Below are 27,864 nucleotides of genomic sequence, written 5' to 3' on the forward strand. Positions count from 1 at the left end.
TGTACATAAGGATATATGAATGAGTGATGGTACAGAGCAGCATAGGCAATATACAGTAGGTGATATCGAGTACAGTATATACATATGAGATGAGTATGTAGAGGGTAGGCTCTGAGGGTCAGGTCTTGACACGTTCCTGAATAACATTGCAACATCTGAGGGAATGGCATCTAAAACAATTGCAAAATCTTTAGATGTTACAGGGACCTTGTAAAGTGATAAGAATTCTTTATAACTGAGTAAAAGACCCTCTGCATCTACCAGTTGTCTCACCAATAGGATATTATTTCGGAACCAATATTCTAAAAACAAAGAGGTATTTTTATACAATATATCCCGATTATTCCATATATATTATCTGTGTGGAGAAAAATTGTGTTTATAAATTAAGGACCATGACAAGAAAACCTGCCGATGAAAAGCAGAAAGTTTCACTGGAACTTTGTCAATATTATAATTGCAAAACAACATGAAGTTAAGGCCACCAAAAGTAGAGAAGACATGATGAGGAATAAAATGCAAGATAGAAGTGGGTCTTCTTAGGAATTGTTTTATCCAATTGTACATGTACATTTCATACTAATACATTCCATTGTGCTGTAGGCAGGTGTTCTACAGCATTTTCAGAAAGTATCATTTTGGATCCTGAGTGTCACTTGGGCAAGTGCTGTAGGCCAACCGCTGCTCAAGCTAATGATGCGTTCCAACTTAGTCACCTGCTTACCTCAATTATTGTCCCCGTTTATCCACCCAGTTAATGAGATGTTATGTTCTTGAACTGTGCTGTACCAAGCCTTCCGTCCCGAAGAGGACGCAGTCGCTCACCTCCCCAGTCAGTCCCGCTGTGGTAGGACAGCGCTAGCTTCCTGCTTTTATGTTTCTGATGCGAGTATGGTCGCGGAGCCAGACCAGTGATATCAGTACTAACTCACTGTAACAGTTTCTGTCCGCACAATTAATGCCTCCTCGATAAGAATCGTCATAGCCTTACATATGCTATAAATCCTTGAAATTTAGGAGTGGACTGCTTGCAATAACCTGAGGTGAGAATATTTTTTCGGACAACGTAAACTCATAGTACACTACACTACTGTATACTATTATTTAACTCTTAATGATATACTACATGGGCTATTGATAAAGATACAATTTGTATCGGATTCAACAGCAAGCTACACATGCACATATCACCTATGTAGTTAGATAAAGGATTTTGTGTAATCGAATTTCGATCAAGGTAAATTCATCATCAGGGCGCGTTTACATGTTCAGTTGTAGGTTTCGTCAACATATTACTCATCCCTGCTGTATGTACGCAGAACAAATGTATAGATTCAACGTGCAATAATTTCAAAGATTTTACTGAGTAACAGTTAATATAAGGAAATCAGTCAATTGAAATGAATAAATTAGGCCCTAATCTATGGATTTCACATGACTGGGAGTACAGATATGCATCTCTTGGTCACATATACCATAAAAAAAGAAGGGGCATGGATCAGTAAACCAGACCGTATCTGGTGGGACCATAATTTGCCTCATGCAGTGGGATACATCTCCTTCACATAGTGTTGATCAGGCTGTTGATTGTGGCCTGTGGAATGTTGTCCCACTCCTCTTCAATAGCTTTGCGAAGTTGCTGGATATTGGCTTGAACTGGAACATGCTGTCACACGTTTCTCCAGAGCATCCCAAATGTGCTCTATTCGGTAACATGTCTGGTGAGTATGCAGGCCACAGAAGAACTGGGACATTTTCAGCTTCCAGTAATTGTGTACAGATCCTTGCGACATGGTGACGTACATTATCATGCTGAAACATGAGGTGATGGCAGCGGATGAATCACATGGCAATGGGCCTTAGGATCTCGTCACCATATCTCTGTGCATTCAAATTTTCCATCAATAAAATGCATTTGTGTTTGTTGTTCATAGCTAATGCCTGCCCATACCATAACCCCACTGCCACCTTGGGGCACTCTGACACTTTGACATCAGCAAACCTGCATTCCTGCAGTCAGCATGCGAATTGCACGCTCCCTCAATTCAAGAGATCTGTGGCATTGGGTTGTGTGACAAAACAGTACATTTTAGAGTGGCCTTTTTTGTCCTTGGCCATCAGGTGGATGGATTATCTTGGTAAAGGAGAGTTGTTATGGATGATGCCAGAGTTCCACAGTAGGCTGCATTATGTTAAGCCTCAAGTCCAACTTATTTGAATGTTTTTCTCTGTAATAGTATAATTAACTCACTTAGTAAAATTATACTTAAAAAAAATAAAATTAAAATAAAAAAAGGTTTAGAGCCATGTCACACTTCTCAGCACTTCTGTATTTCAAGAGGAAGTGCTGCCTAACTGTTCTCCCTTTGAAATAAAACACCCAGAAGTGAAACCCTCCACATGCCACATTTGCTTAGTTACACAAATACAACTTGTTTAAATAACCAGTTGTGTAGTCTTGGAATTCTTATTTAAACACCTTGGCCTCACTAAGTTGAACTAATTCAAATGACTCTACAGTCCAGTAAAGAAAGTACACCCAAAGTCCAGAGTCTAGACTGAGAGGATAAATCCCATGCATTCTCATTCAGTTTTTCTTTTCATCTTCCTGCACCTTATTAGCCAGGTCACGTGTGTGGTTCATTCACTCAAATCCACTCCAGTGTCTACTGTCTACAGTTTGACTGGGTTCCCACTCCTCTGGGTGCATATCTGATGGGGTTTGGGGAGGACCTGTGGTGTCCCCAGGCCCATGCGGCCCTGATGCGGCTGCAGGACTCGGAGCTGCGTCTGATGGAGGTGATGAAGAAGTGGATGAGCCAGCGGTCCAAGAGCGACCGGGAGTTCTCTGTTCAGCTGCACCAGATGGCTGCCATGGTTGAGAAACTGGAGGGGCCCCAGCCTGGGGGAGGACTGGACTACATCAGCCAGCTCAACCAGGTTCTTTATGGGTCCTTCCATTTGATTGACATCTTTTGTTTTGAATGAAACATTTTATACATATTTGCCCATCATAGAAGTGGTCAGAAAGTAACTTTTTGGACCTGAATGCCAAAATATTTAGAAGATAGAAGTGCTCAGTGTTGGCCCATTTTGCATACCTCACCCCAACATGAGACATCCATGTCTTCATCACTGGAAAATATAAACAGTTGGGTTTGATAGTGACAGTTGTTTTAAATTATACTGTCAATCTTCCATAGGAAACCTATTGAATATAGATAAAAGAATAGCCATTCCTATTTAAGTTGACATTCCACGGTGGGTGGATCAGTGGCCATCTTTGTTCAATGATGTACCATCTAAATGGTAGTGGTCTGGGATATGTCCATTTTATGAATTCTATTTCTTTAATTGAAATGACATCCACCCTGTATTCAAAAGTATACTGCGTCTCAACCGATGGCGAGCACAATATAAACATCTCAGATTCTGTAAAATAGGGTCTAAGCTACAACATAAGCCAAAACAAAAAAACAGAGTCATTTACTTGTTTGTAGGTAATTGATGTTAAAGGGTTTGACAACCCTGTTTACATTTTTTTATTATGTCAAACTCAACCGTTTATCTTTTCCAGTGATTAAAGCATGTATAGTATGCATCATGGTAGGGTAGGGTAGGCAAAATGGGTCGACTTTGAACACATCTCCTAAATATTTTGTCATTCCGGTCCAAAAAGTCAATTTTCTGACCACTTTCTGACCATGGGCAAATATGAATTGGAACTTTCATTCAGTGATTGAAATCAAATGGAATGACCCCTACACTATATCAGTGGGTTTTAGCAAGCTCATTGGTTTAGACATTAGACCACATCCATCCCCAGCTGCAAAGTGGACTTGACATTTCAACAGTATTGATGATTGAGCATTACGTTTGATCAGTAGATGGCGATACGCAGAGTATTCTCTTTATTAATTCGGTCTCTTTCTCTCTCTCTCTCTTTCTCTCTTCCTCTTTCAGTCGTGGGGTGTGCTGGTGGCTCAGACTGAGAGTTTGAGTCGTGTGATGCGGCGGCAGTCTGAGGACCTGCAAGTTGGGCCTCTCAGCAAACTGACCCTGCTGATCAGAGACAAGCAGCAGCTCAGGAAGACCTATGCAGAGCAGTGGAGCCAGCTCAGCCAGGAGCTCAGCAGGGTCAGACACACACACACAACTACACAGATACACACACACACACACACACATACACACACACAAACAGATGAACATATCACTCTGTAAAACTCAATTTGCCCTGATAAATATTACCAGGCACTTTGTAGTCCTCCACCAAACACCTTGTCAGTTTGCTTTCAAAATGGGAAGTAGCTTCCACTTTCACATGCTGGCTTTCAGCTATATGCTTGTGCTGGAGAAATATGCAGTAGCCTACAGTGTTGAAAAAATCACACAAATTTACTGAGAGTGGTGCTATTTCTGAGTCTTGTTTGTACATTGCCTTGCAAAAGTATTCATCACCATTGGCGTTTTTCCTATTTTGTTGCATTACAACCTGTAATTTAAATAGATTTTGGAGGGGATTTCAGGTAATGGACATACACAAAATAGTACAAATTGGTGAAGTGAAAAAAATGTTGTTTCAAAAAACAAACAAAAACAAACAAAAAAATTACAACTGAAAAGTGGTGCGTGCATTTGTATTCACCCCCTTTGCTATGAAGTCCCTAAATAAGAGCTGGTGCAACCAATTACCTTCAGAAGTCACATAATTAGTTAGATTGTACACAGGTGGACTTTATTTAAGTGTCACATGATCTCAGTATATATACACTTGTTCTTAAAGGCCTCAGAGTCCGCACCACCACTAAGCAAGGGGCACCACCAAGCAAGCGTCACCATGAAGACCAAGGAGCTCTCCAAACAGGTCAGGGACAAAATTGCGAAGAAGTACAGATCAGGGTTGGGTTATAAAAAATATCTGAAACTTTTAACATCCCACGGAGCACCATTAAATCCATTAATAAAAAATGGAAAGAATATGGCACCATAACAAACCTGCCAAGAGAGGGCCACCCACCAAAACTCACGGACCAGGCAAGGAGGGCATTAATCAGAGATGCAACAAAGAAACCAAAGATAACCCTGAAGGAGCTGCAAAGCTCCACAGCGGAGATTGTAATATATGTCCATAGTACCACTTTAAGCCGTACACTCCACAGAGCGGGGCTTTATGGAAGAGTGGCCAGAAAAAATCCATTGCTTAAAGAAAAAAAGAAGCAAACAGGTTTAGTGTTCACCAAAGGGCATGTGGGAGACTCCGCAAACATATGGAAGAAGGTACTCTGGTCAGATGAGACTAAAATTGAGCTTTTTGGCCATCAAGGATAACGCTATGTCTGGCACAAACCCAACACCTCTCATCACCCCGAGAACAATCATCCCCACAGTAAAGTATGGTGGTGGCAGCATCATGCTGTGGGAATGTTTTTCATCCGCAGGGACTGGGAAACTGGTCAGAATTGAAGGAATGATGGATGGTGCTAAATACAGGAATATTCTTGAGGGAAACCTGCTAAAGCAACACTCGAGTGGTTTAAGGGAAATGTAAATGTTTTGGAATGGCCTAGTCAAATCCCAGACCTCAATCCAATTGAGAAACTGTAGTATGACTTAAAGATTGCTGTACACCAAGTTATCTGTTTTTTGTGTGTTATTTCTTGTTTGTTTCACAGTAAAAACATATTTTGCATCTTCAAATTGGTATGTTGTGTAAATCAAATGATACAAACCCCCCAAAAATCAATTCTAATTCCAGGTTGTAAGGCAACAAAATAGGAAAAATGCCAAGGGGGTGAATACTTTCCCTAGCCACTGTAGCTCATACTGTATTTGGTTTGTTTGTTATGAGTTCTGATGGTTTCTTTGGTTACCACTCTATTTTAGAGACAGTATACATCTCTATGTAGAGCCTTTTGCCACTGATCTTGTCAAACAGGAAATGTACAAATAACAATGATCAAAGATCCTGTAACACAAAGGGCTATTGCTGTAAGACTATTAATATTACTATTATAAAGGCGTATTGTGCCGAAAGACCTTACGTAGGAATACTGTTATCACCTGAAACAAACAGTCAAATCAGACGGTCACCTAATCTCTGAAATATGATGTGCTTAATATGAAGATCATGGCATAGGTTGCAAAGAAAGCTGTTTTACACTTTGGTCTTGAAATAGTTAAATGAATCACAAATGTGTGAATTTAATGCATTTCCTTTTCACCAGTGTGGATATGCAGCAGGCGCTCCTCTTTGAGATGCAGAGCTGCACAGTTATTGCAACTTCATTAACAGACAGCACTCAGTTGAAATGAAAGCCAATGGGCTGTAACTGAGTTTGGCTATTGTTGTCTAATTGAGAACTGCTCTTGCATAGCAAATGCATTTTGATGAACAAAAGCCACCAGGGACTTTAATATGACAATAGTTTTTGCCCTTTCCGTGATTTATATCATTACCATATTACGGCGAGCAAATTATGTATTAATCTTTAATGAATTCCTGGGTTTATGGGTTGCAGTTCGTACGTTTCCTGGGTCAGGTTTTGCCTTAGTACCTTGTACAGTGCACTACAAACAAGTCACAGGCCTAATGCAGACATCCTCTGCACTTTGGTAGTGCAGGGTATAATTAACCTTTTGTAAACTTTTGTGAAACGTCACAGCACAGTTGAAAAATATATGGCAACTAGAAATCAACTGGATGGTGTTCAGAGATAGATGGGAGGGGTTGAGTGGAGTTGAAGGAATAAATAAATCAATCAATCAATCAATCAAATATATGTCACAAAGTGGTATACAGAAACCCAGCCAAAAATCCTAAATGGCAAGCAATGCAGATGTAGAAGCACAGTTGCTAGGAAAAACTCCCTAGAAAGGCAGGTATCTAGGATGAAAGTGGAAATTATGCAGACAATTACATTGATGGAAGCTACAATCTATCTGTAATATTAAAGCTGATCTACCCCCTAAAAAAATATATATATAGTTATAATTAACCTTAGGTCAGTGGTCACCAACCGATCGAACGCAATCGACTGGTCGATCTCAAGGCATTCCTCATCGATCACCAAACATTTCTGTAAATAAAACTACGATAAAGCCTTGTTCCTATTTTTTTTTTGTTCTGTTGGTGGTAGGTGCACCTCATTCAGCAGCCCCAGTCCCGGGAAGGCAAAGTGTTCCCATTTTGAACCATTTCATGTCTGAAGGTAGAACTCCTAGAGAGCAAATCAAGTGCACCGGCGTCTTCACAGACAAGTTGATACCGTGAAATGTATGTGTTTTTTAAACGATGGCTATGAAGACTCAATGAGTACAGCAAAGAGCTGCTGTTTTCATGAGTAAGTTCGTGTTTAAGTTGCTGTTCCGCACTGTCAACACTTTGTTCAACACTTTTATAAGCCATAAAATACACTTTCTCCCTAATTCCACCCATGCTACAAACAGCACTGCAGCTGCAATGAATGAGTGTAGCAAATTTTCGATAAGCTTGCATTGTTGTTATTATTAGCGGCTTGTGTCTTTTTTAATATCAAGGAATATTTAACTTTCTCTGGTCATAGGAAGAACAACATGAATTGGTACATGAGGCAGAAATAATGCAGTGTGACTTGAGCTTTGCCATCAGCTAGAAGACTGTTCTCTTTTCTCAGCGGAGGGACTGCTGCTCCCTCCCTCTCCTCAGACTGACCATCAGATGCAGGCCATCAGTCCAGTAATAAATATATAATAATATTATGTTCACTCAGCTCACCGCCTCACAAGTACTACATAAAATTATCTATTACCAGTGTGATCATATACCTACATTTTTTAAATATAATTTCCAAAAATTCTGAGAAGAACATAATTGGCAGGGCATTTCAAGCATAGCCAATATGCAGTGATAATGTATTGGGCCATCCAAGCCTACTGCACAAACATCATTGCTACAGAACTGTTTTTAATTGGTTAATGTAGGCTTATGTTTTTTAAGTCATGTTTAAAAACATTTTTTAACATGCATGCTCAACTTGCGTTTTGACTCTGAAAGTGATCTTGACTCAGAAAAGGTTGGTGACCACTGCCTTAGATGGTGGCTAATGGAAATGTTAAGGGTAAAAAAAAATGGAGTCAAACCAGTTTCTGTTACCAGGGCCTCTCTGATGTCACCGACCACTTCCTGTGTGCTTCTACTTCTGAGTTGAGAGGTGTTGGGATACAGACCTATAGGGTCTGGGTTCCGGTCTTTCCTGTCTGGTCTTTCTCCTCTCTCTTGTCTGTCTGTGTTGTCTCAGAGGTGGCAAAGCTGGGGTCAAACAAAAGCCTGCATTGTGAAGGCACTCCTGCTTTTAACAAACCACACCCGTATCACTTGTTTGTACAGTATCACCTCCACTCCTTTTTAACTCCCCTCCTTTCCCTCTCTGATGACAGTGCTGTGTGGTTAGATAGTAGAAATGTATTTGAGGACTCTCATTGTCCTCAGAGAGTGGCTGAATATCTCTCTACTCATCCCTTTTGTTATTCAATTTATGCACCTTGTTTGGATGAGGTAACATTAATATACCCTTTCCATTTGTCAGGTGACCCAGACAGAGCTGGAGAGGCTGAAGGCCAGCTATAGGCAGCTGGTGAGGGATGCAGCACAGGCAAAGAGGAAGTACCAGGAGGCCAGTAAAGGTGGGGAAGCTCACTCTGTCTGGCTCCGTCTCATTTCTCCAAACAGCACAGACACACTCTCACTTTGACTGACTGAAAGGATTACATTCTGGACAACAGATGATCATTACCTCCTGATAGTTCTGTTTAGACAACTGGTGTCCTAATGATTCACCGAATTAACACAGTTGATCATATTAGTAGTGACTATTTGTCATGTGTATTGTTTTTCCATTCTATGCTACATTTGTGTGTGTTCTACTGATATATATATGTATTGTGTCTTATGTTTGTTTAGATAAAGAGCGTGAGCGTGCAAGGGAGCGCTATGTGAAGGCTACTCTGAGGCTCCATGAGCTTCATAATGAGTATGTGCTGTCAGTCAGAGCAGCCCAGGTGTACCATCAGCACCACTACAGCCAGGCCCAACCTGCCCTGCTCATGGCACTACAGAGCCTACAGCAGGAGATGGTACTCGTACTGTAAGTGTGTGTGTGTGTGTGTGTGTGTGTGTGTGTGTGTGTGTGTGTGTGTGTGTGTGTGTGTGTGTGTGAGTGAGTGAGAGTGAGAAGCACAACTCTGTCAGTGAATTCCCAGCCAGTGATGAGATCATATTGCGTGTGTGTCCACCGTGGTAGGAAAGTACTGTGACTATGGTCATCCTATTGTTACACTGCATGGTTTTGTATCTCACCTAATATCCTTCCCTTTTGATAAGAATTCAAGCACTCTCATGGGAAGTTTGATATAATAGTTTTTGGCTGTTGTCCAAACCCACGTAATTTAATCAATACTGGCCCTGGAGACCCACAGTGTATTTCAGCCCAGTACTATACATACAGTGCCTTCGGAAAGTATTCAGACCCCTTGACTTTTTCTACATTTTGTTACGTTACAGCCTTATTCTAAAATGGATAAAATAAAACAATTTCCTCAGCAATCTACACACAATACCCCATAATGACAAAGTGAAAACTGTTTTTTATACATTTTTGCACAATTAAAACAAAAACTGAAATACCTTATTTAGATAAATATTCAGACCCTTTGCTATGAGACTCGAAATTGAGCTCGGGTGCATCCTGTTTCCATTGATCTTCCTTGAGATGTTTCTACAACTTGATTGGTGTCCACCTATGGTAAATTCAATTGATTGGACATGATTCGGGAAAGGCGCACACACCTGTCTATATAAGGTCCCACAGATGACAGTGCATGTCAGAGAAAAGCCATGAGGTCGAAGGAATTGTCCGTAGAGCTCTGAGACAGGATTGTGTTGGCACAGATCTGGGGAAGGCTACCAAAACATTTATGCAGCATTGAAGGTCCCCAAGAACACAGTTGCCTCCATCATTCTTAATTGGAAGAAGTTCGGAACCGCCAAGATTCTTCCTAAAGCTGGCCGCCTGTCCAAACTGAGCAATTGGGGGTGAAGCGTGGTGGCAGCATCATGCTGTGGGGATGTTTTTCAGCAGCAGGGACTGAGAAACTAGTCAGGGTTTGAGGAAAAGATGAACGGATCAAAGTACACAGAGATCCTTGATGAAAACGTGCTCTAGAGAGCTCAGGATCTCAAACTGGGGTGAATGTTCACCTCCCAACAGGGCAACGACCCTAAGCACACAGCCAAGACAACTCAGGAGTGGCTTCAGGACAAGTCTCTGAATGTCCTTTAGTGGCCCGGCCTTGAACCCAATCGAATCTCTGGAGAGACTGAAAATAGCTGTGCAGCAACACTCCCCCTCCAGCCTGACAGAGCTTGAGCGGATCTGCTGAGAAGAATTGGAGAAACTCCCCAAATACAGGTGTGCCAAGCTTGGAGCGTCATACCCAAGAAGACTCGAGCCTGTAATTGCTGCCAAAGGTGCTTCAACAAAGTACTGAGGAAAGGGTCTGAATACTTATGTAAATGTGATATTTCAGTTTTTTAATTTTTTTAAAAATGAGTTAGCAAAAAATGTCTAAACAGTTGTTGCTTTGTCATTATGGTGTATTGTGTGTAGATTGATGAGAGGAGGAACGATTTAAACCATTTTAGAATCAGGCTGTAACCTGACGAAATGTGGAGAAATGTAAGGGGTCTAAATACTTTCCGAAGACACTGACCTATTTAATAACGGATCATCAAGCCTTTGATTAGATGAAGCAGGTGCGTTAGTGCTGAGCTAGAAAAAAAGCCTGCACACCCAGTGGGTCCCCAGACCAGGGTTGAATAATACTGCCCTGACCTCTACCAGACCTTTGACTTTTTTCCCTGTAACCCAGGAAGGAGATCCTGCAGGAGTACTATGACATGTCCAGTATGCTCCAACAGGAGGTGGTATCTGTCCACGAGGAGATGTCTACTGCTCTGAAGGCCATAGAGCCACACAAAGAGTACGAGAGCTTCATCCATCAGAACAGGTATTCAGCTGCAAGTTGCTCTAGATAAGAGAATCTGCTAAATGACTAAAAGGTAAATATGCTGATCTTAGTGCAGTCAAGAGGCTGAAAAGTTTCACCATGTGTGTTCAGGTCTGTAGGGGAGGTTCCAGTGTGTGTGGAGTTTGACTCTGGTCTTCTGGAGAACACAGAACGACTAAAGACTGGAGAGCTGGAACTAAATGAGCTTACAGTGGAGGGGATCCAGCACAGGTTAGTTTATACGCACACACAGACAGCGCAATTTTCCCCAATCTACATACAATTCCCCATAATGACATAGTGCAAATAGGTTTTTATAATTTTTTTTGCACATTTATAAAAACAGAAATACCTTATTTAAATAAGAATTCAGAACCTTTGCTGTGAGACTCGAAATTGAGATCAGGTGCACCCTTTTTCCATTGATCATCCTTGAGATGTTTCTACAACTTGATTGGATTCCACCTGTGGAATCAATTGAATTGATTGGACATTATTTGGAAAGGCACACACCTGTCTATACAGTATAAGATCACACAGTTAACAGTGCATGTCAGAGAAAAACCAAGCCATGAGGTCGAATAAATTGTCCATAGAGCTCCGAGACAGGATTGTGTCGAGGCATAGATCTGGGGAAGGCTACCAAAACATTTCTGCAACTTTGAAGGTCCCCAAGAACAGTGGCCTACCCAGAGCTGGCCACTCAGCCAAACTGAGCAATCAGGGAATAAGGGTCATGGTCAGGGAGGTGACCAAGAACCCGATAGTCACTCTGACAGAGCTCCAGAGTTCCTCCGTAGAGATTGGAGAACCCTCCAGAAGGAGAATCATCTCTGCATCGCTCCACCAATCAAGCCTTTATGGTAGAATGGCCAGACGGAAGCCACTCCTCAGTAAAAGGCACATGACAGCCCGCATGGAGTTTGCCAAAAGGCACCTAAAGATTCAGATCATGAGAAACAAGATTCTCTGGCCTGATAAAACCAAGATTGAACTCTTTGGCCTGAAGCATGATGGTGGGAGCATCGAGCTGTGGGGATATTTTCCAGCAGCAGGGACTGGGAGACTAGTTAGGATTGAGGGAAAGATGAACAGAGCAAAGTACTGAGAGATCCTTGATGGAAACCTGCTCCAGACCACTCAGGACCTCTGACTGAGGCGAAGGTTCACCTTCCAACAGGACAACTACCTTAAGCACACAGCCAAGACAATGCAGCACTGGCTTTGGGACAAGTCTGAATGTCCTTGAGTGGCCCAGCCAGAGCCCGGACTTGAACCCAATCAAACATCTCTGGAGAGACCAGAAAATAGCTGTGCAGCGATTCTCCCCATTCAGCCTGACAGAGCTTGAGAGGATCTGCAGAGATGAATGGTAGAAACTCCCCAAATACAGGGGTGCCAAGCTTGTAGCGTCATACCAAGGAAGACTCAAGGCTGTCATCGCTGCCAAAGGGGCTTCAACAGAGTACTGATTAAGGGTATGAATACTTATGTACAGTGGCGCAAAAAAGTATTTAGTTAGCCACCAATTGTGCAAGTTCTCCCACTTAAAAAGATGAGAGAGGCCTGTAATTTACATCATAGGTACACTTCAACTATGACAGACATAATGAGAAAAAAAAATCAAGAAAAACACATTGTAGGATTTTTAATGAATTGATTTGCAAATTATGGTGGAAACTAGGGAAAGATTAACATTTGTTAAGCAAATGAAAAAATATTTTAGCTTCTTCAAAGTAGCCACCCTTTGCCTTGATTACAGCTTTGCAGATTCTTGGCATTCTCTCAATCAACTTCACCTGGAATGCTTTTTCAATTGGGCTGAGGTCGGGTGATTGTGGAGGCCAGGTCATCTGATGCAGCACTCTATCATTCTCCTTCTTGGTCAAATAGCCCTTACACAGCCTGGAGATGTGTTAGGTTATTGTCCTGTTGAAAACCAAATGGTAGTCCCACAAACCAGATGGGATGGCGTATCTCTGCAGAAACTGTGGTAGCCATGCTGGTTAAGTGTGCCTTGAATTCTAAATAAATTACGGACTGTGTCACCAGCAAAGCACCATCACACTTCCTCCTCCATGCTTCACGGTGGGAGCTACACATGCAGAGATCACCCGTTCATTTACTCTGCATCTCAAATTGGGACTCATCAGACCAAAGGACAGATTTCCACCGGTCTAATGTCCATTGCTCGTGTTTCTTGGCCCAGCGAGTCTCTTCTTATTATTGGTCTCCTTTAGTAGTGGATTCTTTGCAGCAATTCGACCAGCAATTTGTCTTATTCATGCAGTCTCCTCTGAACAGTTGATGTTGAGATGTCTGTTACTTGAACTCTGTGAAGCACTTATTTGGGCTGCAATTTCTGAGGCTGGTAACTCTAATGAACTATTCTCTGTACAGAGGTAACTCTGGGTCTTCCTTTCTTGTGGCGGTCCTCATGAGAGCCAGTTTAATCATAGCGCTTGATGGTTTTTGCGACTGCACTTGAAGAAACTTTGAAAGTTCTTGAAATTTTCCAGATTAAAATAATGATGGACTGTCTTTTCTCTTTGCTTATTTGAGCTGTTCTTGCCATTATATACCAAATAGGGCTATCTTCTGTATACCACCCCTGCTTTGTCACAACACAACTGATTTGGCTCAAACGCATTAAGGAAAGAAATTCCACAAATGAACTTTTATCAAGGCACACCTGTTAATTGAAATGCATTCCAGGTGATTACCTCGTGAAGCTGGTTGAGAGAATGGCAAGAGTGTGCAAAGCTGTCATCAATTCAATGGGTGGCTACTTGGTTGAATTTTTATATTTGAAGAATTTCAAATATAAAATATATTTAGATTTGTTTAACACTTTTTTTTTATTACTTCATGATTCCATATGTGGTATTTTAGAGTTTTGATGTCTTCACTATTGTTTATTATTCTACATTGTAAAAATAGTTTAAAAAAATACCTGGAATGAGTAGATGTGTCTAAACGTTTGACTGGTACTATATATATCACACACGCGCACGCACGCACACGCATTGCATGCACACGCATTGCACACACTCACACACTCTCAACACCAACAACACATTTCACCCCTTTGTCCCCCTTCTCTCCCCATGTCTCTCCACCTCTACCAGGTTGACTGTAGTGGAAGAGGAACTGCTGTCTCTTGCTGGTAATGTGGTTTCCCAACAGGCCTCAGTCAACCAACTGGAGTTGGAGCTGGAGGCAGAGGAAGAGGGCATCAAACGGGGTCAGAGGTGAGGTGATATCCACATGTACAGGAAGGTCCAACTTTACATGGGCAAGCATACTTGGTAAGCACTTAGGCAGATGTAGTGTAATTAGATAGTACTTACAGCTGTTATACCTGATAATATGATAATTTATCCTGGGTAAACAGAATATAATTATATTTCTATGGTCTGAACCAGGATAAAGTTGGCTCTGGCTGCACCAAACCACTGTCTTCACCAACACTGACTAGGAAAAAAAGAGTAATGAATTTTGGCATTGATCTGCATCATATCTGTGCAGTGTGTTGGTATTTTTGCAGTGTGTTGATCAACGGTGGTGTTCATCTGCAGGCAGTCTCCTGTCAGAGTAGTTTAGTCTGCTCTCCTCTCTGCTATGGCTGGCTAAGCTGGCTGCTCTCTGGGGGACAGACTCACTATGCCTTATGAATATAACATGGTGATATGAGGAGACTTTTCAAGCTTCTCCTCTCATTTGTCTTGGTTTAGATGCCTGTCCGCTGTTATTAGAAGTTACTAATAAGCTCTTCGTGCATAGATGGAGCAGCTGTTTTGACTGACACTAGCCTAATGTTCACTGGTGCCGAGGGAAACATGCCTCTCCTTAAGGAGTCATGGGTTTGATGAAACACTTTGGAAATCAACAGATACAGACAATGCTTCCTGGATTAGTAAATAACTATTTTACCCAAGTGGTGATGTTAGTTGATGTAGCAGTGTAATATTTGAAAGTTAAGTAAGGAAGAATTCTGTCCACAAATATACCCACATATCTATTATATGTCGAATGTTTATGATTAGTGAATGCCATCATGTATTTAATTTGTTAGATTAGCTGAAATATATATTTTTACAAAGCCATTTTAGCTATCGCACTAGCTGTTTGGGTCAAACAGATTCACAAATCATGGGAATTTGTCACACTATGAAGACGTCTCCCTACAAGGCTCGTGCCTGGTCTGGTCTGCTCCCGCCATGGCTAAAAAGCCAGTGTGAGAAACGTGCTAACAAACATTTGTGCTTTGAACTAAATAAATACTGCACTCTGACCCACAAAACTTCTTCACTAGATTCATGATAGTGTTGTTAGACAAAGTAAGGAAAGGGAATTTCAAAACGTGATGTAGTTTTATTGGAATTTGCAGCTGTTGTTGAGTAATACATCTGCTACCTTCTGACATGACTTACGGCATCTTTAACCCTACTTCTCCCATATAGAATATCTCAATTAAACTATACTGTTGGTGAGTGCCCTGCGGAAGTGATATGGCTAAGGTGTAGGGGATGGGCCAGTGAACCAGCATTCTTGTGTAAAACCATCGGGCATGTCAGTTACGCTGTAAATATATTGACAGTGAGGCGACAGTCAATGGAATTGTTGCTACTTGTTGTAATGGAAACACATTGTTCCACAATATCATCACAATGCTTTAATTGATGAGCTGACAGGCTGCTGCTCTCTCTGCAGGGTTTACCAGTTCAGTAAGAGGCATGCGCTGGAGGAGAGCCGACAGCAGGTGATGCTGTCCCTGGGAGCTAGAACTAGGCTGGAGGCACAGAGGTTGCTGCTGAAGGGGAAGCTGGAATGGCTGGGATCCAGTGAACCCCCTCCTGCCTTGGGGCTGGAAGAGGACCTTATCTCCCTGTCCTCCATCACCTCTAGTGTAGGTCTCTCTCTCCCTCTCTCTCTCTCTCTCTCTCTCTCTCTCTCTCTCTCTCCCTCTCTCTCAAACACACGCACACACACCCTCTGCATATCTGATCCCTGCCACTCATCTGAAAGAGATACCATGCTTCCTGTGGTTGAGATGATCTCTGTCCCTTGTGTCTGTTTCATTGTCTTGTCTCGTATGGGAATCTGACCTGTGATTGCACTCATTGTGTAAGATGTTGTAAAACATGACGTTATTGGCTCTTGTTCGTTTCTAGTCCTCCATTGTGTGTTCAGAGTTCAGGTTCTACTCATTCATTACAGTACCTTGCAAAAGTATTAACCCCTTGGCGTTTTTCCTATTTTGTTGCATTACAACCTGTAATTTAAATGGATTTTTATTTGGATTTCATGTAATGAACATGCAGAAAATAATCCAGATCAGTGAAGTGAAATTTAAAAAAATACCTATTTCAAAAAATTCAAAAAAATAAAAAACAAAGTGGTGCGTGCATATGTATTCACCCCCTTTGCTATGAAGCCCCTAAATAAGATCTGGTGCAACCAATTACCTTCAGAAGTCACGTGATTAATTAAATAAAGTCCACCTGTGTGTGTCACCTGATCTGTCACATGATGTCAGTGTATATAAACACCTGTTCTGAAAGGCCCCAGAGTCTGCAACACCACTAAGCAAGGGGCACCAACAAGCAAGCGGGACCATAAAGATCAAGGAGCTCTCCAAACAGGTCAGGGACAGAGTTGTGGAGAAGTACAGATCAGGGTTGGGTTATAAAAAATATCAGAAACTTTTAACATCCCACGAAGCACCATTAAATCCATTAATAAAAAATGGAAAGAATATGGCACCACATCAAACCTGCCAAGAGAGGGCCGCCCACCAAAACTCACGGACCAGGCAAGGAGGGCATTAATCAGAGAGGCAACAAAGAGACCAAAGATAACCCTGAAGGAGCTGCAAAGCTCCACAGTGCAGATTGTAGTATCTGTCCATAGGACCACTTTAAGCCATACACTCCACAGAGCTGGGCTTTACGGAAGAGTGGCCAGAAAAAAAGCCATTGCTTAAAGAAAAAAAGAAGCAAACATGTTTGGGGTTCACCAAAGGGAATGTGGGAGACTCCCCAAACTTATGGAAGAAGGTACTCTGGTCAGATGAGACTAAAATGGAGCTTTTTGGCCATCAAGGATAACGCTATGTCTGGCACAAACCCAACACCTCTCATCACCCCGAGAACAATCATCCCCACAGTGAAGCATGGTGGTGGCAGCATCATGCTGTGGGGATGTTTTTCATCAGCAGGGACTGGGAAACTGGTCAGAATTGCTGCTAAATGCAGGGACATTCTTGAGGGAAACCTGTTTCTGTCTTCCAGAGATTTGAGACTGGGACCGAGGTTCACCTTCCAGCAGGACAATGACCCTAAGCATACTGCTAAAGCAACACTTGAGTAGTTTAAGGAAAACATTTAAATGTCTTGGAATAGCCTAGTCAAATACCAGAACTCAATCCAATTGAGAATCTGTGGTATGACTTAAAGATTGCTGGAAACCAGCAGGAACCCATCCAGCTTGAAGGAGCTGGAGCAGTTTTGCCTTAAAGAATGGGCAAAAATCTCAGTGGCTAGATGTGCCAAGCTTATAGAGACATATCTCAAGAGACTTGCAGCTGTAGTTGCTGCAAAAGGTGGCTCTACAAAGTATTGACTTTAGGGGGGTGAATAGTTATGCATCCTCAAGTTTTCTGTTTTTTTGTCTTATTTCTTTTTTGTTTCACAATAATAAAAAAGATGTTGCATCTTCAAAGTGGTAGGCATGTTGTGTAAATCAAATAATACAAACCCCCCAATAATCTATTTTAATTCCAGAGTCATCATGCCAGGTTGTCCTGAGGCATGGTCCTAGGGCTCAGGTCCTCCGAGAGAGAGAAAGAAAGAGAGAATTAGAGAGAGCATACTTAAATTCACACAGGACACCGGATAGGACAGGAGGGGGACTCCAGATATAACAAACTGACCCTAGCCCCCCGACACATAAACTACTGCAGCATAAATACTGGAGGGGTCAGGAGACACTGTGGCCCCATCCGATGATACCCCCGGACCGGGCCAAACAGGAAGGATATAACCCCACTTTGCCAAAGCACAGCCCCCACACCACTAGAGGGATATCTTCAACCACCAACTTACCATCCTGAGACAAGGCCGTGTATAGCCCACAAAGATCTCCGCCACGGCACAACCCAAGGGGGGGCGCCAACCCAGATTACACTGACAGTCTCACACAAACCCATTCACATACACACACACACACACACACACACCGACGCCATACACACATAATTTCACAATCATCATATGCTGCTACTCTGTTCTTTATTTTACTCTTATTGTTATCTATTCTGATGCCGAGTCACGGTACCCTGCCTTTATGTACTTTGTACCCCTGCTCAGTGACATGGTACTGGTACTCCCTTTTATACAGCTTCATTCTTGTGTTACAATTTGTATTTTTCTTATTTTCTTATTTATAACTGTGCATCGTTGGGAAGAGCTCCTAAGCTTAGCGTTTCATAGTAGTCTAATACAAACTGATTTGATTGAGTACAGCACAGTAAAGAAAACTAGAGTATAGGTCAGTACTGTACTTTACAGTATAGTAGAGTTTAGTACACTACAGTAGAGCACCCTAGAGTAGAGTACAGTATACTTTATTGTATAGTACTATACTTCACTGTACTGAACTCTGCTGTGCTGTACTGAACTCTACTGTGCTAATCTGTGATGTACAAACTTGTGAAACATAGACGTCTATTGGTACAGATTTGGTGTGGTCCGGACCAACCAAATTTCATCTTGTTTTGGGACGGTGCTCATTAGAATAATAGCCAGTATGTAGAATAATACCCAAACATGCAGAGGATGAGAGGATGTAAAATATTTCTACCTTTGTGTACCTATTCAGGATACATCACCATGAAGAGAATGCCATTCATGATTATGCATTTCTGTATAGTAGAGTTCAGCACCCATGATGCCATTATGTTACCATCACTCTGTTACCGGGTGGTAATCCACTTCACTTACTGTAGTTCAATAACCAAAATAGAGATTTTTTTCAAACTCAAGGTATCATGCTATAGCTGACACCCCAATCTTTCTGCAGACATCTTTGAATCTTAATTTGTAGTAGATATTTAAGAGTTTTTGGAAAACGTGGTCACACAAAAAAACTGAAGGAGATTTTACAGTCATTCTGTTAACTTCTTATGGCTGCAGGGGCAGTATTGAGTAGCTTGGATGAAAGGTGCACAGCGGTGCCCAATTCAATGGCCTGGTCCTCAGTCATAGTTGCTAATATTTGCATATTATTATTAATATTGGATTGAAAACACTCTGAAGTTTCTAAAATTGTTTGAATTTTGTCTGTGAGTATAACAGAACTCATATAGCAGGCAAAAACCTGAGAAATTCCACTTCCTGTTTTTTTTCTTCTGGGGGTGGCAGATTTTCAACCAAGCTCTCATTGAAATTACAGCGAGATATGGATGAGTTTTCACTTCCTACACCTTCCACTACATGTCAACAGTCGGGGCGGCAGGGTAGCCTAGTGGTTAGAGCGTTGGACTAGTAACCGGAAGTTTGCAAGTTCAAATCCCCGAGCTGACAAGGTACAAAATCTGTCGTTCTGCCCCTGAACAGGCAGTTAACCCACTGTTCCTAGGCCATCATTGAAAATAAGAATTTGTTCTTAACTGACTTGCCTAGTAAAATAAAATAAATAACTAAAAATAGAACTTTGTCTGATGACTCTAATGTGAAGGGAGGTCGAATGAGACAGGAAATAGTCACCACTGCCACGAGTTGACCATGCATTCACTATGCGCGTTCACAGGGGAAGGACCTGCGTTCCACCGGTCATCTGAAGTCCTTCTAATTCTACGGTTGGAACGTTATTCAAGATATATGTAAACAACATTCTAAAGATCATCGTCTGACATGTTTCTACTGACTGTTACGGAAGTTTTGGACATTTCGTCACGTTATAGTGGACGCGCTTTGTGACTTTGGAATTGTTTACCAAACGCGCTAACCAAAGTAGCTAATTGGACATAAATAACGGACATTTTCAAACAAATCAAGCATTTATTGTGGACCTGGGATTCCGAGGACTGCATTCTGATGAAGTTCATCAAAGGTAAGGAAACATTTATCATGTATTTTCTGGTTTCTGTTGACTCCAACATGGCGGCTAATTTGGCTTCTGTTCTGAGCGCCGTCTCAGATTATTGCATGTGTTGCTTTTTCCGTAAACTTTAAAAAAAATCTGACACAGCGGTTGCATTAAGGAGAGATATCTATAATTGCATGTGTATAACTTGTATTATCATCTACATTTATGATGAGTATTGTTGAAACGATGTGGCTATGCAAAATCACTTGATGTTTTTGGAACTAGTGAATCTAATAAGCCAATGTAAACTCAGATTTTTTTGTATAAATATGAACTTTATCAAACAAAACATGCACGCATTGTGTAACATGAAGTCCTATGAGTGTCATCTGATGAAGATAATTCAAGGTTAGTGATTCATTTTATCTTTATTTCTGCTTTTTTGTGAATGCTATATTTCGCTGGAAAATGGCTGTGCTTATTGTGGTTTGGTGGAGACCTAACATAATCGTTTGTAGTGCTTTCGCTGAAAAGCCTATTTGAAATTGGACACTTTGGTGGGATTAACAACAAGATTACCTTTAAAATTATATAAGACACATGTATGTTTTAGGAATTGTAATTATGAGATTTCTGTGGTTTGAATTTGGCGCCCTCTATTTTCACTGGTAGTTGTCATATCGATCCCGGTAGTGGGATTGCAGCCATTTAACAAACTTTACATCTGCACTGTTCTTCCAGTAAATGTGTTTTTGTAAAATTCTGTGGAAATGTTTAGAAGTACTGCTTGTGCATAGAGTTGTATGACTTGTTTAACTTTGCAATCAGTGGTTTTGGTTTGGCATACTTTTAAATAAAAAAATTCTAGCATCATTCTGCTGCCATGGAATTGCCCTTATGTTACCTTACAGTTCAACTAGAAGGCATCTGAACTACCGACTGACTCAACCAGTCTGTTCTGTACTGAGGACAACCTATACTCGTGTCTCGTTCAGACACAACCATCTCTATTGAAACAGAGGCATGATTGAGGATCTTGGTGCTTTGCATACTTTGCTGTCTGTCATGGTGTTGACTCGAGTGCATTCCTTCACTCATTGTGCTGTTTTATCCAGATCCGCCCTAAAGCAAACAAGTAGTTTCTTCTTTGATATTCTCTACTCTAATCATTTTTGTAATGTTTTGTGATATTGTGATATTCTCTCCTCATCTAACATTGAGTGGCTGCTGCCAACACACTGACTCAACTCCAGCCACTTTAATAATGGGAATTGATGGGAAATTATGTAAAATATATCACTAGCCACTTTAAACAATGCTACCTAATATAATGTTTACATACCCTACATTATTCATCTCATATGTATATGTATATACTGTACTCTATATCATCTACTGCATCTTTATGTAATACATGTATCACTAGCCACTTTAACAATGCCACTTTGTTTACATACTCATCTCATATGTATATACTGCACTCAATACCATCTACTGTATCTTGCCTATGCTGCTCTGTACCATCACTCACTCATATATCTTTATGTACATATTCTTTATCCCCTTACACTTGCGTCTATAAGGTAGTAGTTTTGGAATTGTTAGCTAGATTACTTGTTTGGTTATTACTGCATTGTCGGAACTAGAAGCACAAGCATTTCGCTACACTCGCATTAAAATCTGCTAACCATGTGTATGTGACAAATACAATTTGATTTGATTTGATCTGTGGATTATGTTGTGTTTCTGAGTGCTGTTACATGTTGTTATTATAAACACAGGTACTGGTGGTGATGAGCAATCCTAAAAGGGAGGTTGATGATGATGGTTGTGCTCTGTGTTGTTTCAGGAGAGGGACGGCCTCAGAAACGTCAGTGTGGACGGCATCATAGGCCACCTTAGTGGCCTGTTCAAACCCAAATACACGGTTAGTGATGTAACATACAGTGTTCATAAATAGTCAGCTATGGTCCGACATACTACGCAGTTGTGGTCATACCACTGATGCAGCATACACAATCTGTTATGTTCATACACGGTCAACTATGGTCATTCATTGTCTGTGAGGCATCATTGTTATCACCCCTGTCACAGATGGACCTGTTTTGTTTTCACCCACCTGCTGCCTTTGATTTATCTGTCTCTGTCTATTCAAACAACTCAAGTCAGACAGTCAAACAGTTCCCTTGTCAAACAGCAATTGGCTGTGTTTTCTCTGTAAGCCAAACTGTTCAGAGTAGGACTCCAGTAGTAAAACGCCTTGTTTCTCATCTGTCTTTCCTCTTTATCTATCTTATCTCTAGATATGTTTGTTTACAATGTTGTAGTATGCCTTATCTTGTCATCTGAACAGTAGTATCTTTTTGAATTGGCGCCATGTTGTCTGTAGTAAAAAAAAAATCACTAGGTATCCATGTGTGTGGTCTTTAGATATACATCGTATTGTTTTTGAGCAGTGTGTTTTGTATCTCCTGATCAATGTTGTTGGTAGCTGTATCTTCCTTGTATCTAGTCTCCTTAACAGTGTATTGTTACCCTGTCTATGTATTCTTCTGTGATGTAGTGGTAACAAAGTTGGTGGGTAAACTCTGATCGCCGGTTGTGGTGAAATATTTAATCCTTCCTATTCTTTCAATGCATTTATTCCGCAAAAGGTGTGTAAATTGCTGGGCATAAAAAAAGGTGTGTAAACTGTGTTGACTTGTTTTACCCTCCACTACACCACTGAATGTACTTTAGTAGTGTTTGTTCCCCTGTGCTGAATCTCATCTAGAGATACACGTGTGAGACTCATGCATCTCAAACCGCACTAATCTCCCATTGAAATCAATCTATTGTTTATGAATGAGTCTCACAGTGGGCGCTCCAATCCCAGGTCCCTCCTTACCTGGCCCCTCATTGACCTTGCTGTGTGAACCCCCTCCAGGTGCCCCCTGCCCTGTCCCCAGTCCCAGAGGTAGAGCGCCCCCTGGAGCAGCAGAACTGGTACCACGGAGTCATCCCCAGGCTTGAAGTCCAGGAGCTGCTGAGGTGTGATGGAGACTTCCTGGTCAGACAGAGTCAGGGCAAACAGGAGTATGTCCTCTCTGTCCACTGGGCTGGCTCTTGCAGGCACTTCCTTATCCAGAGCACAGACGTGAGTGAGTGAGTGAGTGAGTGAGTGAGTGAGTGAGTGAGTGAGTGAGTGAGTGAGTGAGTGAGTGAGTGAGTGAGTGAGTGAGTGAGTGAGTGTGCGTGTATTTACAATATGATCATGTCTGTACAGTTTGTATAGTTATAAAGTGTGTGTGTGTATTTACAATGTGATCATGTCTGTACAGTTTGTATGGTTATAAAGTGTGTGTGTTTAGAATATGTACCGCCTGGATGGAGAGGGATTCCACACCGTTCCCATGCTGATGAACCACCTGGTCTCCTCACACCAACATGTCACCAAGAGGTCCGACATTATCCTGAAGAGACCTGTCCTAAAGGTAACGCACCTGCTGCCCACACACACACACACACACACACACACACACACACACACACACACACAGGTCAACTGTAATCTGTTGTCGATCTTGTTTTACCTTTGTTAAACACCTTTATTGTGTTTAATTCAAGGTTCCCCAATGCTTTGTTTGTCTAAGTATTGCTTAAATATTAACTTAACTAAATAAGGATTACATTACACTCCCACATGTTGAGTTATCTTTCTCTAGTAGTTACATAATAGACTCCTTTATTTTTATTGTACCTTTCATTTATCAGGGAGTTATACTTTTACAGATGAATTACGTACAATTTTATATCAGATGGTGTTCTAAATCTGTCCACAGTAAAAACCCTCAGCTGCCCTTCTCATTCTGTGCTGTGGGACATGTGGCTGTTGGTTAATGCTTCCAACAGGTTGAGAATAACGATGCGGCCATCAATTAAGTCTGGGGCCTAGAAAAGTGTTGTTATTGGGCCCCGTGTCTCCGTTCCTGTGTGCTGGTGTTGGGTGGACCTGTGGGTTTAACTTTGTCTGTGGGAGGAGGGAGATGTGTGTGTCAGGGGGTGTTCTTGTATGTATATATGTAGGCCTATGTTTTGTGTGTGTGGAATAGCGACATAGTAGTGTGTGCAAAACACTGTGTGTGTGCCTGCATGCGTGCAAGCTTCTATTTACACCTCTCCTGAGCATGTTGGGAGCGAATGGGCTCGGAACACCCCTGCTCTGCTCACCACTCTGTGTGTAGCAGCTGTCTCAGCGTTAGGATCCATCAGATTTTAATGAGCTCCCAAGATCCACATACTCATACTTGCTCTCCACCCTCCTGCAGAGTGCTATACATACCACACTCACATGTTCTCTAGAGTATAGAGCTGCATACATACTGTACTACCACCATGCTGCCCATCAAAAGGGCTCCAGTGTTTTTCACACACTACAAGGTCTCCATTCTACACACACACACACACACTATTTTACACAATGCAGTTTTAGAAGTTTGTCCGAAATGCTCTACCCATTCAGAAGGAACAGCAGCACCGGTGTCTCTGATTGGTTCCTCTCTATCTCTCTCCCTCCAGGACAAGTGGGTTCTGGAACACGATGATGTCATCCTGGGGCAGAGCATTGGCCGGGTGAGCTCACCACCTGTGGAATGTCTGTTTGGAGTTATGAGAGGCTCTGATTGTCAGGTTGGCATTCTGTTTTTGTTTTGGCCAAGCTCCAGAATGAAGCCTGATGTGTGTCTGTTGTCCAGGGTAACTTTGGAGAGGTGTACAGTGGTCGTCTGCTTTCTGATAACACCCCTGTAGCTGTGAAAGCCTGCAAAGAGAACCTGGCCCCAGAACACAAGAACAGGTTCCTTATGGAGGCCAGGTCAGTCTGTTTCTCTCCCTCTCTCGTTCTCGTTCTCAGTATCTCTCGCATTCACATTGACATTGCTACCTCTCTCTCTCTCTCTCTCTGCTGTGCAGGATCCTGAAGCAGTATGACCATCCTAACATAGTGAAGCTGATTGGTGTCTGCACACAGAAACAACCCATCTATATCATTATGGAGCTGGTACAGGGTGAGCCAATCTATTGAGGGCCTTTACACTCTAACCACAGCTACAGTACATTCTATCATTACAATGGACTAATAAAGTGTGTGTGTTCTGCCAGGGGGAGACTTCTTGTCCTTCCTGCGCTGTGAAGGTCACAACCTGAAGTCAAATATGCTGGTGAAAATGGCAGAGAATGTGGCATCTGGCATGGAGTATCTGGAGAGCAAGAAATGCATCCACCGGTGAGAGGCTAGGGAGATGGATCTAGTCTTCCCAGATATGGAGCTGTATGAAGGCTGGCATACAATATGACAAGATTACATTTCCTTTGATTGCACAATTTATTCTATATGATGAAACAGATTGAGGTTTTTGGGACAGTGAAGTTAACCCAGTGTGTAGGGGTTACTGGAGCCTGTAGCGTAGGAATGACCCTAGAAGTGTTAAGCTGCTGTGTCTCTGAGGAGGTAGTAGAGGAGCAGAGGACGTAGGGCTCAGAGCCCTGGCTCCTGGCTCATCAGAGGAGTGCTGGATAATTAACCCAGCAGGAACACATCCAGGCTGGATGCTCCAGCCCCCGTTACCCTCTAACACTCCTCCTAACACTGCATGTCAAACTTCCTCCGCTCACTACTACACCCTGCATCATGGAGCCCACAGATGACAAGAGTGGCTGATTTTCTCTCACTTATTTATCAGCTGTCATTTGCTTCCTTCATTCGCTCTGGCTCTCGCTCTCTTTCTCTCTGTCTCGCTCTCTCTCTGGCTCTCTCACTGGCTCTCTCTCTCTCTCTCTCTGGCTCTCTCTCTGTTTCGGTCTCTCTCTCGCTCTCTCTGTCTCTCTGTCTCTCTCTCTCTCTGTCTCGGTCTCTCTGTCTCGGTCTCTCTCTGTCTCTGTGTGCAGGGACCTGGCTGCCCGTAACTGTCTGGTGGGAGAACAGAGCAGGGTGAAGATCAGTGACTTTGGGATGTCTCGCGAGCAGCAGGACGGGGTCTACTCTTCCGCGGGGGGCCTCAAACAGATCCCTGTCAAATGGACGGCCCCCGAAGCCCTCAACTATGGTACCTGGCTCTGCCCCGCGGCCACAACACTCACAACCATCCCTCTCTCCCCTCCTCTCTTTATTCATAAATCTCTATCTGCATATCCCAAGGCTAGAGAACTCACTAAACACGGCAACAACCTGTCAACCCAGACATCATTCCGTACCCTGTGATCAGTGTACTGCTTTTGTATTTCTCTGAAATGTCATCTCTAACAGACACACGCTGAACTGGGGTTGGAGTGCTGGCGAAACATAGAAGAGTTCTGTCAGAAAAAAAATCAGAACATACCTTTTGGGGCTTAGAGGAAGCTTCATTTTCAAAACTCTATCACTACTTTTCTCAGGCTGTGATTGTGGAATAGTGTGCTGTAGTACAGTTGAATAGGACCATCATCAAATGTAATAGCTGTCTCAATGCTGCCCCCTGCCTGTGTTTCAGGGAGGTACACCACGGAGAGTGACGTGTGGAGTTTTGGAGTTCTCCTATGGGAGATATTCTCCAGGGGAGTCACCCCCTACACTAGCATGACCAACCAGCAGACACGGGACGAGGTGGAGAAAGGTACAGCGAGTTATTGAGATTTCTAACACGAGTCAGAATTTGCTTTGTAGGAGTTTAGAGTTTTAATGTCACAAATGCCTTTCTTGCAAACTCAAATCTCAACAATGCAATGTAATACTGGACAAAAAACCACGAGAAATATGAGGAACACAATAAGTACATAAGCATATTATATACAGGGTCAATTCCAATACCATGTTTACAATGTGCAGGGATACTGGAGTGATGGAGGTAGATATGTATAGGGGTAAGGTGACAAGGCACCAGGATATAAGATAAACAGAGTAGCAGCAGCTTGTATGCGAGTTGGTGTGCGTGTGTATCGAGTCAGTATAAATGTATGTGCATATTATGCGTGAGTGAGCAGTTGGAGTGAGTGTGCAGGACTCTGTGAGTGTGCATAGACCGTGCAAAAATAAAAAGGTCTATAAGGATACAAGGTTAACTCAGACAGTCCGTGTAGCTAGTTTAGGAGTAGAGATGCAACATTATAGAAGTGTATAGAACAGACATGACTCTGGGTAGAATATGGAGTTAGGTCAGCTCTATACAGGTGTCCAAAACATTACAGCCCTCTGGATTAACCCCAGGTGAAGCCAACCTGATGTCCAATCATGCTCTCCTGTCCCGTCTCCTAGGATACCGGATGCTAGCCCCAAACTCCTGTCCTCCAGATGTGTATGCTGTTATGTGTCACTGCTGGCAGTACGACTCCAGGAACCGGCCGTCCTTCAGCAAACTCAGGACCGAACTCAGTGCTTTATACCAGAAACTGTCCTTACTCAAGTGACTTGTTTGATTCTCTTTTACCTTTTTATATGGAGCAGATGTTGCCTTTATTTCATATTCATTGATTATAGAGAACCAGTTGCTATGTGATTTTGAATTGGCCATATTTAAGTAGTGATGATCCAACAGGCTGTGAGACCACAGGTAATATAAGTACACAGGACATGTGTGTATTGAAAACATTGGTACCATATTCTACAAAGTAGCATATTCTATATCTATTGAATATTGCTATTGTTTACTGTATTACGTTACTGTAAATGTACAAATTGAATGTTCCTATTATATCAGCTTTAAAGAGTTGATGGGA

At 42.1% G+C, this 27,864-nt stretch overlaps 1 protein-coding gene across 2 annotated transcripts; it reads left to right on the forward strand.

Moving 5' to 3' along the window:
• Window positions 1-891: 891 nt before the first annotated feature.
• Window positions 892-27,864, forward strand: LOC112263745 (tyrosine-protein kinase Fes/Fps). 2 transcript variants are annotated; one of them, XM_024440303.2, is made up of 19 exons: window positions 892-1,043; window positions 2,623-2,940; window positions 3,964-4,137; window positions 8,568-8,664; window positions 8,942-9,125; window positions 10,909-11,046; window positions 11,158-11,277; window positions 14,175-14,297; window positions 15,760-15,955; window positions 21,986-22,063; window positions 23,063-23,272; window positions 23,487-23,609; window positions 24,694-24,747; window positions 24,870-24,988; window positions 25,087-25,181; window positions 25,276-25,399; window positions 26,062-26,219; window positions 26,643-26,765; window positions 27,404-27,864. In XM_024440303.2, exons 2-19 carry the CDS (start codon window positions 2,716-2,718, stop codon window positions 27,553-27,555), a joined length of 2,493 nt encoding a protein of 830 aa, XP_024296071.1. In that variant the 5' UTR covers window positions 892-1,043; window positions 2,623-2,715; the 3' UTR covers window positions 27,556-27,864. The 2 variants fall into 2 exon arrangements, with proteins under 2 accessions (XP_024296071.1, XP_024296072.1); XM_024440304.2 differs by having other exon boundaries at window positions 898-1,043; window positions 2,680-2,940.

This window comes from Oncorhynchus tshawytscha, linkage group LG04, assembly GCF_018296145.1.
Source record: "Oncorhynchus tshawytscha isolate Ot180627B linkage group LG04, Otsh_v2.0, whole genome shotgun sequence".
NCBI lineage: Eukaryota > Metazoa > Chordata > Actinopteri > Salmoniformes > Salmonidae > Oncorhynchus > Oncorhynchus tshawytscha.

Bases quoted from the DNA above. Each gene is read 5' to 3' on its own strand.
- LOC112263745 (XM_024440303.2), top strand. From the start codon at position 2,716: ATGGGGTTTGGGGAGGACCTGTGGTGTCCCCAGGCCCATGCGGCCCTG. The intron at 23,610-24,693 runs GTAACGCACCTG...CTCTCCCTCCAG, and splicing joins TGAAGAGACCTGTCCTAAAG to GACAAGTGGGTTCTGGAACA. The intron at 25,400-26,061 runs GTGAGAGGCTAG...CTCTGTGTGCAG, and splicing joins AGCAAGAAATGCATCCACCG to GGACCTGGCTGCCCGTAACT.